Genomic DNA, 20,069 nt, shown 5'->3' with positions numbered 1-20,069 from the left:
TGCGGGTAGGGACCCTGTAGCCGGCTGAGGTGCGGGGAGGGACCCTGTAGCCGGCTGAGGTGCGGGGAGGGACCCTGTAGCCGGCTGAGGTGCGGGAGGGACCCTGTAGCCGGCTGAGGTGCGGGGAGGGAACCTGTAGCCGACTGAGGTGCGGGGAGGGAACCTGTAGCCGGCTGAGGCGCGGGAGTCTTGAATACGTGGACAACTACAAATACTTAGGTGTCTGGTTAGATTGTAAACTCTCCTTCCAGACCCATATCAAACATCTCCAATCCAAAGTTAAATCTAGAATTGGCTTCCTATTTCGCAACAAAGCATCCTTCACTCATGCTGCCAAACATACCCTTGTAAAACTGACCATCCTACCAATCCTCGACTTTGGCGATGTCATTTACAAAATAGCCTCCAATACCCTACTCAACAAATTGGATGCAGTCTATCACAGTGCAATCCGTTTTATCACCAAAGCCCCATATACTACCCACCATTGCGACCTGTATGCTCTCGTTGGCTGGCCCTCGCTTCATACTCGTCGCCAAACCCACTGGCTCCATGTCATCTACAAGACACTGCTAGGTAAAGTCCCCCCTTATCTCAGCTCGCTGGTCACCATAGCATCTCCCACCTGTAGCACACGCTCCAGCAGGTATATCTCTCTAGTCACCCCCAAAACCAATTCTTTCTTTGGCCGCCTCTCCTTCCAGTTCTCTGCTGCCAATGACTGGAACGAACTACAAAAATCTCTGAAACTGGAAACACTTATCTCCCTCACTAGCTTTAAGCACCAACTGTCAGAGCAGCTCACAGATTACTGCACCTGTACATAGCCCACCTATAATTTAGCCCAAACAACTACCTCTTTCCCAACTGTATTTAATTTTAATTTATTTATTTATTTTGCTCCTTTGCACCCCATTATTTTTTATTTCTACTTTGCACATTCTTCCATTGCAAAACTACCATTCCAGTATTTTACTTGCTATATTGTATTTACTTTGCCATCTTGGCCTTTTTTGCCTTTACCTCCCTTCTCACCTCATTTGCTCACATTGTATATAGACTTGTTTATACTGCATTATTGACTGTATGTTTGTTTTTACTCCATGTGTAACTCTGTGTCGTTTTATCTGTCGAACTGCTTTGCTTTATCTTGGCCAGGTCGCAATTGTAAATGAGAACTTGTTCTCAACTTGCCTACCTGGTTAAATAAAGGTAAAATAAAAAAAAAATAAATAAAAAGTCTGACGAGCCCGGCTGAGGCGCGGGAGCCTGATGAGCCAACCGAGGCTTGGGAACCTGTTGAGCCAGCAGAGTCATGGAAGCCTGACAGCCAGCTGAAGCACCCCCAGTTGCTCGGCAGCGGCACTTGGACCCGACGTCACCAGTAAAACAAATCCCTGTTGCTTCCCCTTGGGGAGGCGTTATTCTGTAATGTGTAGGCTAAGATACAGGGAGTGAATTTAATACATAACGGAACATGGAACAAAACAAGAACCACGAGTAGCGTACAGACATAAAACACAGAAACAGTCAATAACGCCTGGGTAACGAACCAAAGGGAGTGACAGATATAGGGGAGGTAATCAGGAAGGTGATGGAGTCCAGGTAAGTCTCAGGTGGCAGGTGTGTGTAATAATGAATAAACTGTCGATGTCAAGCGCCGGGGAGGGGGAGCGGGAGTAGACGTGCTAATAACCTATCCACTGCCCGACTATATGTGATAAAGTTCAAATCTAAGGCCTGCTACAGTGAGACAGCAGACAGATTTTTTGACAGGGGGTGCAGGATTACATTTTTATACTTTTCGACATTTTGGTAGGCAATTTGTCTATAATTAGATGCATGCAGCTTCTGTTGCTCTAGAAGACTAATTAAAGCCTTTCTCACCAGAATAATGTCATATATAGATAGAATGAATTATTCAATCTAGTTGACATTGTTAATGTTTTCCCTGTCATCTCTGCTTCTTTCGAGGTGAAAGATGTTTAGGGGGCAGGGAGAAAATGCAATAACAAAACAAAGACCAGAATATTTTCGGTGCAGAATTTCCAAATGACATCAGTTTGACCATTTGTCAAGAAATGACCCAACAAGATTTCACTTTGGCTTGGATGCATATTTTTTGTGGATGAAATACTCTCCGCTTTTATGATGCTGTTAAAGATAGCACTTCTACAGATGGTGTCTAACTGTGTATTCTCGTTCTCTCAAGATGGTGAAAGAAAGCAATCACGTTTTTCCACAAAAACTTGGCCGACATTTGGTGTATAATTTTACTGCAAGAAACACTTAATTCTTTCTACAGGAGTTAAGACTATATGAAAGGTTATAGACCTACAGTCAGTTTCCTGATTTCAGTTTCCTTTCAACCTATCCGAACAGTAGGCTACAGTTCCCTTGACATGCCATAGGCCTATTTGAAATCCCCGTCTTGTGACTGTCGAATTTGTACAGCGCCTCACAATCATCACAAATAACACAGCCGGCACTACTATCATCCTCTTTAACCACTTCACCAAATCTTTCCCAAATGTTACTTTTCAGGCCCTCCCTTCTCTCTATTTTCAACACTCCATTTTGCAGCTTTTCATTTTTTGAATTAAATTCTAACATTTTCCTTAAATTCTAACATATTCCTTTTTGCCGCAATGGATCGACATGAACTTTTTAATGTTGTGTAGGCTATTTGGCGTGCATACAGTTAGGCCCTAAACTTAGGCTTACACACTAATGCAGAATAGCCTAAAAAGAATGTAGCCTATAGATATAAATTTCACAAGAATGATACATTTCTGGATTTTTTAAGGTATTGTTTTCTCTTTATTCAACCCGCCCTTCATCGACACAATATTTCATGACCATAAACCTGTGGATATAAATGCAGGGACTGCGGGTTATGAGTCAAACTGCGCATCTGTAACGTCTACTTCTGAGTCCAATTGTACGTGTCATTCCCAGGATAAGTTTCAAACACATTCATATTAATACATTAATAATATGCTGCTAAACTGTACAGACAATGCATCATTTTTTTATGAATATGCCTCATGAAATTAAATTCGTAATTACACAGCGTTACTTACACGCTTTTGGTAAACATTTGGCTGCATTACTGAAATTGAAATAACTGTGCTCAAAAGCTGGATTTTGACATTAGATAGCTCAGATAGCTCAGATAGCCAATGTGGCTCATGGATTACCGTAAATAATGTAGAAGCTCTGACCTTCATCTTGACTGGATTTTGACCCTCTTTGAAAACCCTAAACACAGCACCTGCCTTTTTGACACGCCATTTCAAAACCTTAACCATAGCTCCTGGCTTTTTGCAAACTGTTTTTTATCTAGTTGGCTCAGAGATTCAACCAGCACCTTTCGGTTAATTGCTAGGATACCTGCCATTATGGCTAGTCTACCTGTTATGTCTGTTTTATGTCTTTGTGACCTCTGTATGTAGTGGGATTTTCTGGGGAACATGCATGATTTAGCCATGTCACTCAATGTTGCTGGGTAACAGAGGAAGAATAGCGCTATGTTACGATTGGCTGTGCATGTTCTTATCGTACCCCAATGCCTCTTCAGCCTGTATTAATGCGTGACTAAGAGCTCTGCTACATTTGTTTGGTCAATTGGTTTGTAGCCGCTTCACTGCTTTGTGCCCTTGTCCTTGTGTTTGGATTGTTCTCTGTTTACCATTGGAGCCCAGTTCTCCTCATGAGCTCAGATATTAAAGTAGTACTTTAGCTAGTGAGTGTCAGACCAATGCAGGCATTATATCTGACCTTTATCAACTGCTATTTCAATATTTGCTTACCGAGGCAATGTACCTCATGTTATCACAGCACTGTTGACAAGGCAGTGGTAAGTCTGTCACTTCTCTCAAATGTCACAGTCAAATGTCTAGGTACAGTATTAAGCATGAACAGGATATTCATTGGCTGACAATCAAATCTCATGTATTTCTTTGAATGTCTTCATGTAGGTGAAATTGTCGTTCATTCTCACTTGAGCTGTCTCACTCTGCAAATAAAGAGCCTGTTTGCTCTCATTCCCCCTCTTGATAGGCAACACTCCATAGATTCAAAGATAAATGAGCTTTACGTAAACTATAAGAAGCAGGACAGTGGTACAGAGTGATTTTGTTGTACAAAAAATGAAATGATTGGACAGAAAAAGAAAAGGACACCATCAAAATATTATACACCTAGATATGTAGCATGGCATGGGATCTTGGAAGCAGTAATGATGGTTACAATAACAATTATTATACCAACCAATCAGAAGATGCATAATATTCTGAAGGACAAAGTCCAAATGATTATCTCGGTATGAATGAAAGAGCTTGGAGACAAACTAATAAAACTACTCTACTGATTGGACCATACATTATGCACCTCTTGGTATCAGTGCAACATTTTCTATACCTTATTGTACTGTTGACTGCATCAGAGCAGAATATTTTCCCATCCTGATTCCGACCCAGATGATCCATCGCCCTCTGAGATCTATTTTATAGTTATTCTTGACTAGCTTTGCAAATCTTTCTTCCAGAACAGGATGGATGCTTGTGTTCTGGAGGTCTGCACGCATGCACACACACACACACACACACACACACACACACACACACACACACACACACACACACACACACACACACACACACACACACACAGGGAGATACCTGGGGAGGTGCCCTGCATGTATCAGTCCTGTATGCTACTCAGGGCTCAGACTCCCTATCCTTTTATTACCCACAGCTTAATCATCATCTCACTGGGATTCTACTCATGAAATGCTTTGAAAGGCTGGTCATGGCTCTCATCAACACCATCATCCCAGAAACCCTGGGCCCACTCCAATTCACATACCTCCCCAACAAATCCACATATGACGCAATCTCTATTGCACTCCACACTGCCCTCTCTCACCTGAATAAGAGGAATACCTATGTGAGAATGTTGTTCATTGACTACAGTTCAGCCTTCAACACCATAGTGCCCTCCAAACTCATCACTAAGCTAAGGACCCTGGGACTGAACACATCCCTCTGCAACGGGATCCTGGACTCCTTGACGGGCCGCCCCAGGTGGTGAGGGTAGGAAACAAGACATTTGCCACGCTGATCGCTCAACACGGGGGCCTCTCAGGGGTGCGTGGTTAGTCCCTTCCTGTACTCTCTGTTCACCCACGACTGCCTGGTCGCGCACAACTCCAACACCAGCGTGTGCCAAGCACGATTCCAACACCATCATTAAGTTGCTGACGACACAACAGTGGTAGGCCTGATCACCGACAACAATGAGACAGCCTATAGAGAGGTCAGCCACCTGGCAGAGTGGTGCAAGGACAACAACCTCTCCATAAACGTGAGCAAGAAAGGAGATGATCGTGGACTACAGGAAAAGGAGGGCCGAACATGCCCCAATTTACATCGACGGGGGCTGTAGTGGAGCAGGTTGAGAGCTTCAAGTTCCTTGGTGTCCACATCACCAACAAATTATCATGGTTCAAACACACCAAGACAGTCATGGAGAGGGCACGACAACAACTTTTCTCCTTCAAGAGACTGAAAAGATTTGGCATGGGTCCCCCACCATTGAGAGCATAACTGCCTGGCATGGCAACTGCTCGGCATCCGACCGTAAGGCACTACAGAGGGTAGCGCATACGGCCCAATACATCACTGGGGCCAAGCTTCCTGCATCCAGGACCTACAGTTGAAGTTGGAAGTTTATATGCACTTAGGTTGAGGTGATTAAAACTCGTTTTTCAACCATCCCACAAATTGATTGTGAACAAACCATAGTTTTGGCAAGTCACTTAGGACATCTACTTTGTGCATGACACCAAAAAATTCTAACCATTGTTTACAGACAGATTATTTCACTTATAATTCACTGTATCACAATTCCAGTGTGTCAGAAGTTTACATACACTAAGTTGACTGTGCCTTTAAACAGCTTGGAAAATTCTAGAAAATGATGTCATGGCTTTAGAAGCTTCTGATAGGCTAATTGACATCATTTGAGTCAATCGGAGGTCTACCTGTGGATGTATTTCAAGGCCTATCTTCAAACGTAGTGCCTCTTTGCTTGACATCATGGGAAAATCAAAATAAATCAGCCAAGACCTCAGAAAAAAACTGTAGACCTCCAAGTCTGGTTCATCCTTGGGAGCAATTTCCAAACGCCTGAAGGTACCACGTTCATCAGTACAAACAATCCTATAGGCCACTCAGCAAGGAAGAAGCCACTGCTCCAAAACCGACATAAAAAAAGCCAGACTACAGTTTGCAACTGCACATGGGGACAAAGATCGTACTTTTTGGAGAAATGTCTGGCTTTGGTGTGATGAAACAAAAATAGAACTGTTTGGTCATAATGACCATCATTATGTTTGGAAGAAAAGGGGGGATGCTTGCAAGCTGAACAACACCATCCTAACCTTGAAGCACGGGGGTGGCAGCATCATGTTGTGGGGGTGCTTTGCTGCAGGAGGAACTGGTGCACTTTACATACTTTTCCTTTTTAATGATGGCATCTATTATGTGGATATATTGAAGCAACATCTCAAGACATCAATCAGGAAGTTAAAGCTTGGTCACAAATGGGTCTTCCAAATAGACAATCACCCCAAGCATACTTCCAAAGTTGTGGCAAAATGGCTTGAGGACAACAAAGTCAAAGTATTGGAGTGGCCATCACAAAGCCCTGACCTCAATCCTATAAATGTGTGGGCAGAACTGAAAAAGTGTGTGCGAGCAAGGAGGCCTACAAACCTGACTCAGTTACACCAGCTCTGTCAGGAGGAATAGACCAAAATTCACCCAACTTATTGTGGGAAGCTTGTGGAAGGCTACCCGGAACGTTTGACCCAAGTTAAACAATTTAAAGGCAATGCTACCAAATACTAATTGAGTGTATGTAAACTTCTGACCCACTGGGAATGTGATGATAGAAATAAAAGCTGAAATAAATCATTCTCTTTGCTATTATTCTGACATTTCACACTCTTAAAATAAAGTGGTGATCCTAACTGACCTAAGACATGGAATTTCTACTAGGATTAAATGTCAGGAATTGTGAAAACATGAGTTTTAAATGTATTTGGTAAGGTATATGTAAACTTCCAACTTCAACTGTATATGCTAGGCAGTGTCAGAGGAAAGCCCTAAAAATTGCCAAAGGCTCAAGTCATAGACTGTTCTCTTTGCTTCCACACAGCAAGCGGTACCAGAGCGACAAGTCTAGGTCCAAAAGTCTCCTTAACAGCTTCTACCCCCAAGCCATAAGAATGCTGAACAATTAATCAAATGGCCACCCAGACTATTTACATAGTCGATGACTGAGGTGGTATACTCCTCAATGCCATTGGATGAATCCCGGAGTATATTCCAGTATGTGCTAGCAATACAGTCCTGTAGCGTAGCATCCTCATCATCTGATTACTTCCGTATTGAGTGAGTCACTGGTACTTCCTGCTTTAGTTTTTGCTTGTAAGCAGGAATCAGGAGGATAGAATTATGGTCAGATTTGCCAAATGGAGGGCGGGGAAGAGCTTTGTATGCGTCTCTGTGTGTGGAGTAAAGGTGGTCTAGAGTTTGTTTTCCTCTGGTTGCACATGTGACATGCTGGAAGAAATGAGGCTAAATGGATTTAAGTTTACGTGCATTAAGGTCCCCGGCCACTAGGAGCGCTACTTCTGGATGAGCATAATGTTTTATTTTATTTCTTTATTTTACCCCCTTTTTCTCCCCAATTTTGTTTGTTAGGAGTCCGTAAAACGGCAGCCATCCCCTCCCGCACCATTATAGGTTACAAGCCATAAGACTGCTAAGACTCCAGACTATCAGAATTGACCCCCCCTTTGCACAAACTCTTTTATGACTCATCAAATACTATAAGCTACTGCTACTGCTTATTATCTATCCTGTTGCTTAGTTACCTTACCTGTATGTACTGTACATATCTACCTCAATTACCTCGTACCCCTGCACATCAGTACTGGTACCCATGTGGCTCAGTTGGTAGAGCATGGCGCTTGCAACACCAGGGTTGTGGGTTTGATTCTCATGGGGGACCCGTATGAAAATGAATACACTCACTACTATAAGTCACACTGGATACGAGTGTCTGCTAAATGTAAAAAAAATTGTGCTGTATATATAGCCAAGTTATCATTAGTCATTGTGTGTTTATTCCTTGAGTTACCTTTCTATTATTAAAAAAATATTCTCTCTGCATTGTTGGGAATGGCCTGTAATTTAGCATTTCACTGTTAGTCTACACCTGTTGTTTACACATGTCACAAATAACATTTGATTTGCTTATATTGTTGTACTATTGGGAGCTATAGGTGAGTTGACAAACTGTAATTGTGGGGCTAGCGATTCAACAGTGTTTTGGGGTTTGCGAGTAATGCACTTGTTATCGTAGTTCGGAGTTGATCGTTAAAAGGCTGCGGTTGTAAGAGGATGAGTCACTTTTGCTGCCGGTCACACAACAACACAACACAAACCTGGATACAGCAGTAGGCCTACTACATGTCAGCTAGGTTACCTGTTTAACTGTATATGAAATAGTTTGGGGCTTAGGTTAAAAAAATTGCCAGGGATGTCTAATCTCTGTTAACCCAGAACTAAAATCGTGCACAATTTAGTCAGATGCTCGATTATGTTTACATAGTCATTTCACAAGAGATAAAGGAATGTCTGACTGACAATACCTCTCATATTTGTCTCTATGTCTCCATTCAGCCAGAGCTACCACTTGCAAACCACCCGAGACATGATGCGGCCCCATCCCAGTGTCACCCTGGACCCAGCCTTCAATTACCCCCAACACCATGTACCCCTGGGGCCTCAGTTCCGCTCCCGGAACCAGAGCTACATGCGGGCGGTCAGCACCCTCAGTCAGGCCAGCTGCGTCAGCCAGGTGAGTCCCACACAGGATCCTTAGAAGGGGAACACCAGGAGACCCGGGGGAGGAGGAGGAAGGAGAGATACAGTAGATGCCACCAGGAGCCCAGGAGGAGGAGAAGGAGGAGGAAGGAGAGAAACAGTAGATGTCACCAGGAGCCCTGGAGGAGGAGGAGGAGGAGGAGGATGAGGAAGGAGAGATACAGTAGACGCTACCTGGAGGTGGAGTAGGAGATGGAGGAGGTGGAGTAGGAGGTGGTGGAGGAGGAGGAAGGAGAGATACAGTAGATGCTACCAGGAGTCCTGGAGGAGGAGGAGGAGATACAGTAGACGGCCACCATGTGGGCAGTGTGGGTGGGACCATCTGTTGTTTGCTAAAGGGGTGGCAATAATCACAATAATCATATAGTTACTTATAGAAACACATTAGTCACCACTAGATCCCCTTTCATTGAGATGGTAGATGCTTGTTCAGGCATTATTGTTTGAGAGAGAGGCTTTTTCATTGTTTAAGTTGTCATTGGTAGTACTGTTGACATATTTCGCGGTTTTCAGAACGATCCATGTGAAACCAATAGATTTGTGTTATTGGTGACATTGCATCAACAAGCAGAACCATACATATCTGTTATTTTCTATATTTATCTCATTACAAGTTCAGGTTACCCGTTACGGAAGTTCCTACACAGTACTAGGATGTTGTTTTAAACTGCTCAGTCAGTCTAGACAATGTTGGATGTTTGATCAGTAAAAAGCGTTGGTTTTTATCCATATTTGCTGCGTATTAGCTACACTATTACATTTAATACACCCAGTCATTTTTATTATGTTATTAAGTAGCAGGCTTTTATGCACTGCGTAATATAAACAAGATTAATTTTGATACACAGGTGACGTTGTTATTATAGCTTCCTGCCTGCCGTTACGTTGGATGCATTGCGTTGGAGATATACTGTATATAGTATACTATATATTCATAACATTGAAATTCCGCATGTTGTTTGTACTGTGTTGCACTGTAATTTCTACTTTTGAATAGGTTCTTGTAAGGACATCTGCTTTCCCATTTCCTCAGTAGTAACGTATGTATAAGGCTCCCGAGTGGCACTGCATCTCACTACAGACCTTGGTTCGATCTCGGGCTACATCACAACCGTCCGTGATCGGGAGTCCCATAGGGCGGCGCACAATTGCCCCAGAGTTGTCTGGGTTAGGGGAGGGTTTGGCCAGGGTAGGCCGTCATTGTAAAATAAGAATTTGTTCTTCACGGACTTTCCTAGTTAAATAAAGGTTCAATAAAAATACAAAATATCACAGGAGGCTGCCGAGGGGAGGACGGCTCATAATAATGGCTGAAATGGAGCAAATGGAATGGCATCAAACACATGGAAACCATGGAAACCACATGTTTGATGTATTCGATTACATTCCACCTATTATGCTCCAGTCATTACCATGAGCCGTTGTCCCCACTTAAGGTGCCACCAACCTCCTGTGGTATGTATGTCTATGATGATGACTTACAATGGGATAGTACATCCTGTAAACGGTATACCAAATGATGCATTGTTTTTGCTCTTTTCATTTGGTTGTTTATCTGCTTGATTTTTTAAGAAAACAAAGATTTTGATGCAAAGTTGTTTTTTTTAAGTTGGGAATTGCCAGTGCCTTTTTTCTCCTGCTAACACTCCTTCATATTTACTGTACTAAGGGGAAGAATCAAAGTGACAAACAGAAAGGAAGAGGAAAAATTAAGGACTGCTATTCCTGTTTTTGTCTCTCAGGTGAGTGAGACTGAGGTCAATGGCCAGTTTGAGTCAGTTTGCGAGTCCGTTTTTAGCGAAGTAGAATCCCAGGCCATGGAGGCTTTGGACCTGCCTGGCTCGTTCCGCACTCGAAGCCACAGTTACCTGCGTGCAATTCAGGCTGGGTATTCCCAAGACGACGACTGCTTGCCTTCAATGACATCCTCCACTGTCACTTCAACTCTCAGATCCACAACAGGTAACAGTATGCATCACAAAATCCCCCCCCAAACGAGAGAAGGCCTAGAAAACATACTCCTCATACATTCTATGACATGTGTACATCCTTAACATACCTACATATGTACAGTGGGGTACCCTTGAGCTTTGAGAGATGCTTGGTTGAAAGATTCCGGTCATTTCTTATTTGCTACTTGTTATTGTTGTGTGTCTTGTTTGTCTTGCCTCTGCATATCCTGAGTGTTCCGAGGAAATTTGCTTGCAAGTGCGCTACATTGCACGAACGATGCATCATGACCCGGGCTTCCTGATTTGTCACGTGTGGCGGTGGCAAAGCTAAACCTGTAGTAGAGGGTGGGAGGGGCCTCATTCAAATTAGCACAATGAGAAGTCATACCCACAATGCACCACACCACATCAACACACTACAGTCACACTCACAGCACTTGGCATGTGCAAGAGGAACATGCCCTGTTCTAAGCATGTGAATCTCAGTGGTATATGTGTCGTGTGTAGAGTGTGAGTTGTGTAGGGAAGGGTTAAGTGTTAAACAAATCAGTGGTTGGAGGGAGGGGCTATAGACCTCTACAGAGTGTTAGGAGGGTTCATGGCCTGCTCCAGAGAGGTTTTCAGCCTCCCCTTCCATGCTTTGTTTGACAAGTTCATTACACTAGCACAAGGGTATTCAAATATTATCCTTTGAGGTCCGGAGCCAGCTGGTTTTCTGTTCTACCTGATAATTAATGGAACCCATGTGGTGTCCCAGGTCCCTGATTAGAGGGGAAGAGTTAAACTAAGCAGTGAAACTGTCTTCAAGGTCCAGATTGGATGTTGAGGGCAATAGCGTCTCTAACTGATCTTGACTTATAAGCCTACAGAAAACAAGACAGCATCTTGTAACCGACATACGGTAAGTCAACAAACTCAGATATGGTACTGGTTGCTCAAAAGAACTAGTAAAGGCAATTTAGAGCGCGTCAAATAAATCGTTTTTCTATATTGCTGTATTGTGTTGCATAAAACCCCATTTGAAGATATGATTTGAATAATATTTACTGGCAACTGATTTATCACTTCTGATGTTAGACCAATCAGAAGGCAGTTCTTGCAATCATGTGAGGCTGATCAGTTGACTTGAGGTTTGACAAGGTTTGAAGGGCGCTCTCACTAAAATGTTCAACAGTTATTTTACCCGTTAGGCCCACCGTATTCGAGTCTTTCTCGTTCAGCTAAATCTCACATTTAGATGACCTATTAGAAGAATGTCAAATCATCTCTTCCAAGTGAACTTGTTGCAATAATTGTTGTTTTGATATTAAATATTCAGGGATTTCAAGGTTTTGTGCAACATTTTACACACAATATCTTTGTCACAACATCAACATATCTGGTTCGTTGTGTAAACAGAACCACTGCTCCCTCCATAAACTAATTGCCCTAGTGCATTTGGTGTATGCCTGAAAGAGTAAAGCTATGAACCCTATTGAAATACTATAATTTCATATTCCGTTTTTCATTTGACAATATTATGACCTGGATTTTAATTTCTCAACACATCTCGTGAAAGCAGTTGTACTAGCCCTCTGTATTTGTTTGAGTTTTTGGGGTTTCTTTGTTTTCTTGTACAATCTGGAGTTTTATTTTGTTTATGTTGTCATGCTCAATTGGGTTGCACAGTCAGAATCCCTCAGCCTACGATGTGACCTGCGGATCAAGGAGTGTCCTCCAATCCCACCGTCTTACCTGCTGAACTCCTATCACCCAATAAGCTCTGTCCCAATTCTGTCCGCTTCCCAATTGGCTCACTAAATTGGCTCTGAAATGGTTGTCAGTTATTCAAGCGTTTTCTGCATATATTTGTATTTTTTATGAGTAGTTCTCAAGGACTTTTTTTTCTCTTCCATATACAGTCATATCCAATTGGGCTATGGAACAGGATGTGCTAGTGAGCCTCAGGGAAATAATTGGCTATGACTTTTTGGCTCCATCTCAAGCCATATTGCAAATATTTCTTTACCTGGTATCAACCATTTTGTGTAATTTTTAAAGGAATAGCGGCTTTGAAGTTAAATTAAAATAATCCATAGTATTTGACTGGCCTTGCCACTCACTTACATTAAAAAAAACAGAGATCTGAATTCTAAATCACTTCCCAACCAGATGCTAGCATGTCAAGGCTAGCAGGGCCCTTGAGATGGGAAGGGATCCTATGATGCCCCATTGGGCAGAAGAGCAGCACCCCCTCTCTATTTGACCATCCATGCAACTCTTGAAGGATAACCGGGGGGACAGAACAGCTGGAGACTTCAGTGATGCCTGTCACAGGTATTTTGATGTCAACACACATACATACGTCTATGTGTATGTGTGTTTTTTGCACTGCCTTCTCAGCAATACATAAAAACGCTAACTTTGATATGATACCAGGATGGACAAATCCCATTTAGATACTATGAGAAACAAACAGGGGTCTGAACAACTCACAAAACTCTGAGGCCTTGAATTCCTTGTTCGTATGCATTAATATTCCAGATTCATCTTTGTGATGATGGTGCCTCGCTGGCTTTTGCGAGTTGTTTTGAAGTGTGTCTATTTTTAAGCTAAAAGGGCATCATTGGTGTAACTGTATGATAAACCTGTACTTCCCAGTCTAATACATAATCTGCTCATAGCACAGCCATACAATATCCCTGAATGTTATCATATTGCCACTGTCAACAGTCAAAATGTGAGAGCAGATACAGTGTCTTACAGTAGCTTTGTGTTTTTTATTTTATTTTATGAAAGTCGACCTCTGTAAAGGCCACATGTGGCTGGGTTTGACCCTCGGCGTAGAGGTTATCAGCCGTCTTTGACTGTGGGATTGCAGCCCATTCCCTGGTGCAGCACTATGGGGGGATTTACCCGCCACTGGGGAAACTACACATGTCTTATCAACCTCATGGTGAGGGACCTGACATGTTCAATAGGGTTCATAACTGCTTCTCGGCCCAATGACTTGAGTTGTGATTCTTTCATTGCCTTTTCATCTTTTCTGTTGCACAAAAAAACAAAACAAACAAACAATAGGAAAACACTTAGGAGCGTTCTTTAACGAAACATGCTTTAATGATTTCATTCCGAGAATGGTCTTTTAATTTGAAACTGATTGGTAATGATGGTTTATATTAGGAACCAACAGGGTTCCACTTCCCAGGGTGCAGTGCGGTGAAAAGAGGGAAAGACTGTGGAAGGTAGATGTTCATTGAAATGAGTGAGAAGGCAGTGTAAAAACCGAAAAGCCTACAGTATGTGAGTTAAAATGCATCGCTCAAATGGCTCAGTGTACCTGGTTGAATAATTCCTTTATGCATTTTAGTATACCAGAGCTGTGTTAGAGAGCATAACAATTCTAGAGACCACTTCAGTGTCTGAAGGGCACCTCTTCATTAAGTTTTACACAGTCTCTTTTCGGGTTTGAACAATCACAAATGGATCTGATAAAGGAATCTCAAATGCATCATCTGAATCAAGGGTAATGATATTCGCAGGAGATTAGCGATCAGCAAATACTCTACACCATTTCTACTCCATGTTCTCAATGCAATGATTTCATCTGATATATCAACTGGAGTTATAGGGTAGTTGTGGTATTTTACTCACATACTGAATGCATATTGTAGGTATATGTATGCCCACTCTAGGTTTGAAAATTTGGGCATTACAATTACATAACACTCCAGCTGTTCCCTCCCTTTGAATGTCCCTCTATTTGCATATTCAAATTTGTCTTCCAGAGGGATATGATATGCTGGAAGGCACTTCTTTGCTAAACGAGGACATGATAGAAGACGACGACGGGGCCAGCTCCTCGGCCTATGAGGAGTTGGAGCGCCTAGAGAGGGAGAACGCTGTAGCTCGCAGCCAGCACAGCACCAGCTCCACTGTAACTGCCATCTCTGTCCCCCCGACCTCGCCGCCTGCCTACCGGATCCCTGATGCCCCCTCCATAGCCGCCCCAGATCCCCCTGTACCTCAGGCCATCCAGGCCTTTAAAGAGTCCGCCAACATGGTGGCCGCCTTCAACATACAGTGGAAAGACGAGATCTCGGCCATGCGCTACGAACTGGCCGAGCTGCGCAGGGACGTGTGCGGCGAACTCAAAACTTTCAACAGCAACTTTTTCAACTTCACCCAGTGCTACAACATGTGGACAATGTGCCGCGAGAGCGCCAGTGACAGCTCAACACAGACCGGGGACCGGGTGTCTGTGGGCATCCAGGCTGGCACCAGCGGGCTCGTCAGGCAGAACACAGAGGACAAATCTGTCATGTGCCAGCCGGAACCAGCCCCCTTTAACCTCATAAACCTGATGGACCCTCCCCGAATCGAGATCACTGGGGATTCAACGCCAGAGGAGGAAGCCAGCAGCCCCACTAGCTCTCGGCTATCGGAAGATTTTTCAACATGGGACAACAGGGAGCAGAAAATACGCAAGCGCTCTTCGGGTGGCAGCCGCAGGAGTGCCAGTCTGGAACTGTGGAACAGGAAGTACACCAGTGGGCCCATGTCATACCTGTCAATGTCATTCTAATCATTCCCATGATACAACCCAGAAGAAATACAACATGAAGGGGTTTCCCCTTAACAACCCCCAGAGAACCAGAACAGGAGCCAAGGCGAAAAACCACACACTATGTACACAGTGAGACAGGCAGGGCACTAATGTTGCTGAATGTCCCTTTACTATGGAGACATCTAGTTGTTGGCTTGTCATTCTCAGAGCAAGTAATGACCACATTGAAATAATCAATAATAAGGGTCCTGTAATGCCATTATCAAGGGATGCCATTAATACCTTGGAATGTAAAAGACGATGATTCGAATGTTACTTCTACCGTCTTACCGTCTTGATCCCTAAGCACCACTGAGTGGCTTTCAGCACCTCTCTAACTAGGCTTCTGTGTATCAGATATTTAAAAGTGTCTTGTGTGACACTGAGTCAACAGTTTGACTGTTTGAGATCAGCAGATGAGGAGGATGGTGCTCAATCCACCTTAAATAGAAGTGACAGGGAATGTACTCTCTCATCTGCGCTTATGTAAGGTAGCTTATAGAATGTAGCCATTCCATGAGGTGAGGTATAAAAGCCTTGACACCACTAAGACTAATTGAATGCACAAAATGACTTTATATATGTTTGTAATTTAAATATATGAATTGAATATAACAGCCTACTAACTTTTCAGTCCCCTAATCATAGGTCCTATCCCATCCCTTTGGTTACACCAATCGGATCCTTTTAAATCTGAGAACAACAAAGAAGTAGGAGCTAGGGAACGGGACTGGAAACATTATGAAACATGCGACAGATAACAGACTCTGCAAATCTGCATACATCTGAATTAAAGAGAAAAAATTGTCACAAAACTTCAACCCTAGACTTGTTTGGTATTAACTGAGCCATGAAATTCCAGTAATGTGGTGGCTTGTTTCTTAACCTTATTCATTCCAGTTTCTTCTAATGTAGAAACCTAAGCACCTGATTATACTGAAATGATACTGTGAATAACTTTTTAAATCCCAATTTGTAATGATTAAATCAAAAAGAAAGATCATATTTGTGAATAGGTAGATTAAATGTAAAGTAAATCAAATCTATAACCATTCCCTAACCATTCCCTGTGTCAACGTACAAATGTATATTTTTCAGTACAATTTTGTGTAGTTAGTTCATGAAAATGGGCATTTTGAAAGCCCTAAATCTTATTTTGATTGGAGAAAAAGGGAACAGTAGAATGTACAAAAGCTGTATACACCTTTAGTTTTAATGTAAAATAGCCTAATATTGAAATTATTCTCAGTTTTTGCAACAAAATAGGAGATAATTCTAATTTCATTCAATGATGTTACCGTATTATATCTAACATTCATTAAGCAATTTAAAAGTGTAGTGTTTCAATTTTAAAATATTTCCTGATTTTACATAACCATTTTAAGGCAGTAAGGTAACTCCTACATTTTAGTTAGCCAGCTGCCTTAACTTAATAAAGGTTTATGTTAACTCAGTATTCATTGCATTGTAATATACATAAGTCATACAACTGATTTAAAGTTAGACATTTAATATTTTTAAGTTGAAACAGCTAACATGTTTAATTGTAGTTAACCCAACATTTTTCTCAAATTTAAAATCTAAAGAAATGAACAAAAATCTTGCAATTTTATTCCAGTGTCCAACAAAGAGGAACTAAGTCTGCATTTACACAGTCAGCCCAATCTTCATCTTTTGCCTAATTATTGTCAGTAGATCTGTTCTGATTGGTCAAAAGATGAGAATTGGGAGAGACCACACAAATGGCCGTGACTAGCCAGGGTTTAGCATTATCTGAGTACGAATGTATCAGCTTAAGTTCATTCCAGCACAAGCTATGCGACATGTTTCAACCCTCTGTGTGTATATATACACGTATACTGAACAAATATATGAACGCAACATGTAACGTGTTGGTCCCATGTTTCATGAGCTGAAATAAAAGATCCCCGAAATGTTATATTTAAAGTTTATTTTGCTCAAATTTCACGCAAAAATTTTTAAAACATCCCTGTTAGTGAGCATTTCTCCTTTGCCAAGATAATCCATCCACCTGACAAGTGTGGCATATCAAGAAGATGATTAAACAGCATGATCAGTACACAGGTGCACCTTGTGCTGGGGACAATAAAAGGCCACTCTACATTGTGCAGTTTTTTCACACAACACAATGCCACAGATGAGTGTGCAATTGGCATGCTGACTGCAGGAATGTCCACCAGAGCTGTTGCCAGATAATTTAATGTTACTTTCTCTACTATAAGCCGCCTCCAACGTCGTTTTAGAGAATTTGGCAGTACGTCCAACCGGCTTAACAAACCGGCATACCACGTCTAACCACGCCAGCCCATGACCTCCACATCCGGCTTCATCACCTGTGGGATCGTCTGAAACCAGCCACCTGGACAGCTGATGAAACTGAGGGGTATTTCTGTCTGTAATAAAGCCCTTATGTGGGGAAAATTTATTCTGATTGGCTGGGTCTGGCTCCCCAGTGGGTAGGCCTGGCTCCCAAGTGGGTGGGCCTATGCATTCCCTGGCACACCCATGGCTATGCCCCTGCCCAGTCATATGAAATCCACAGATTAGAGCCTAATCAATTTATTTCAATTGACTGATTTACTTATATGAACTGTAACTCAGTAAAATCGCTGAAATTGAAGCATGTTGCATTTAGATTTTTGTTCAGTATACTATTTTTGTAAAGACAGAAAATGATTGCATATTTCCAAGTTTAGGACATTCATAAGATTGTGACCATACTGTGTTCTTACATTATACCTCTAAGAGGGCTTAACACAAGCTAAGCTCGTAACTCTCTTACATGGTCCTAAATCAACCCCTGCACCTTTGACCCAGTGGAGTTTCATTCATTACTCAAATGCATCACTGTCTAGTGTGTTATGTGTCTTAAACATCTCCTATTCAGTCCTCGTCAATGAGACAATCAGAGGGCATAGTTCCCCTATACCTCTTCCTCAATGTTTCCAGAGGTATGTGATGCTATTGTACTCCTGAATGTACTAACACCGCCTTCACTAGTGATGGCCAACCCAGGCTCTATGGAAACCTTAAAAGGTGGAGTCCTCAATTATCTTCTTTTAAGTGTTTCTAAAAAAATATATATATATTTGATTGGTCATGAACCAGTCACGTGACACCCATAACCACTCATCTCCTCCATCGTCACATCATACCAGCATGGCTTATCAATGTAATGGTTGGGGCATATGGAAACTTCGTCCACCTGAAACCGCTCCAAGTTCCACAGCGCATCTATCCATGGATGTACCCTCCAGAGCAGGAATGTTACAGAGGCATGTGCAAATGACACCACTAACCTAAATCCCTCAAATACTTTATACGGATGAGATGGTTCACCCTAAAGATGTTTTACTTCATCTGGAAAGTGCATCTTTTTTATTTTACCAGTTTTTTCATGACCAAAATACATTACCTGAGAAACAAATGGCACTTTGGAATTACGACATTTACACCAAGTGTACCAGAAAACGGATGTTGAAAAGATGATAACAGCCACAACAATATAAGATAATAGATATTATTTCCCCACCTGGCTACTGTAACTCAATGGGCCCAAGATCTTTGACCTTGCAGTGGATTGTTTTTTGTCCTTGACTTGTTACAGTACCACACCACCTGTTGGATGTCTATAGGATTGTTGGGCTGACAGTGGTCCATCCTGTCATAGAAAACAAACGACTTCCACTGTAACTATACCAGTTTTTCTCTTTGCAATACAGGAGTAACAATATACACATTTCATAATTTTTTCCCCGATTGTTGTAGACCCAGATTTCCAAAACAAAAAGGATCTTGAATGTTCTCTGAATGTGTTCCCAATGAGAAAATAGCCATGGGTTGGCTGACATCTCCTGTTGTTTAAGAGGATAAATAAGACTGAGAGCATCACACAAATCAACAGTTAGAATTTTAATCTATGAATTATTTCATGAAAAAAGAAAAGGAAAGACATAATGGTCTTATAAACACTAGCATTCACATTTTCCTCTTTTCACTTGGAATGACAAAGAGGACAGAATGCAGTGGCTTCCTCTCCATCCTTTCCAGTCTAGGGAGGGAGACTGATATTAAGGTGCTGAATCTATGATGGGGCAGGTTAACTCTTGATATATCTCAAAACTACATTCATTCATTCTATGCAAGTCCTATGTCCTTTTCTGTTGTATTGTTTCAGGTTATGGTCAGTTTTGAATTTGTTATTAGGTCTTTGGGTTTGTTTTCCTCATACAAGTCTTTAACAGTGGAAAGTACATATCATGAACAAATGAATTGTGCAGAGGCATTAATGGTAGAGAATATGTTGCATGAAACTCAGGCAATGCATATTCATTTTGTTGCTTTTTTTTTAAAGATCTTGACGTACAAAATGTGTGATATTTTTTATTATTGTCAACTATTGATATAATGTCATATCAGTTAGCAAGACAGATAGAAAGTACGATTCACAATTATTGCATCATGTAGTCAGAAATTACAACATTCCACCCAGAATGACTTGAAATGTAGCAACGTGCTGAGAATAATATTTATATTTGGTCAGGAAAACAT

At 41.9% G+C, this 20,069-nt stretch overlaps 1 protein-coding gene across 1 annotated transcript in view; it reads left to right on the top strand.

The window, feature by feature from the left end:
* LOC109866433 (disks large-associated protein 2) overlaps window positions 1–20,069 on the top strand; it is a 170,150-nt gene that overhangs the window by 123,855 nt on the left and 26,226 nt on the right. The window contains exons 4-5 of the mRNA XM_031800075.1: window positions 8,757–8,934; window positions 10,703–10,922. Of these exons, the coding sequence (XP_031655935.1) occupies window positions 8,757–8,934; window positions 10,703–10,922 (398 nt within the window). The remainder of the gene's footprint in view (window positions 1–8,756; window positions 8,935–10,702; window positions 10,923–20,069) is intronic.

The sequence above is a fragment of the Oncorhynchus kisutch genome, linkage group LG21, assembly GCF_002021735.2.
Source record: "Oncorhynchus kisutch isolate 150728-3 linkage group LG21, Okis_V2, whole genome shotgun sequence".
In the NCBI taxonomy this organism is placed as follows: domain Eukaryota; kingdom Metazoa; phylum Chordata; class Actinopteri; order Salmoniformes; family Salmonidae; genus Oncorhynchus; species Oncorhynchus kisutch.
This window is presented reverse-complemented; position numbering and strand designations above follow the sequence as displayed.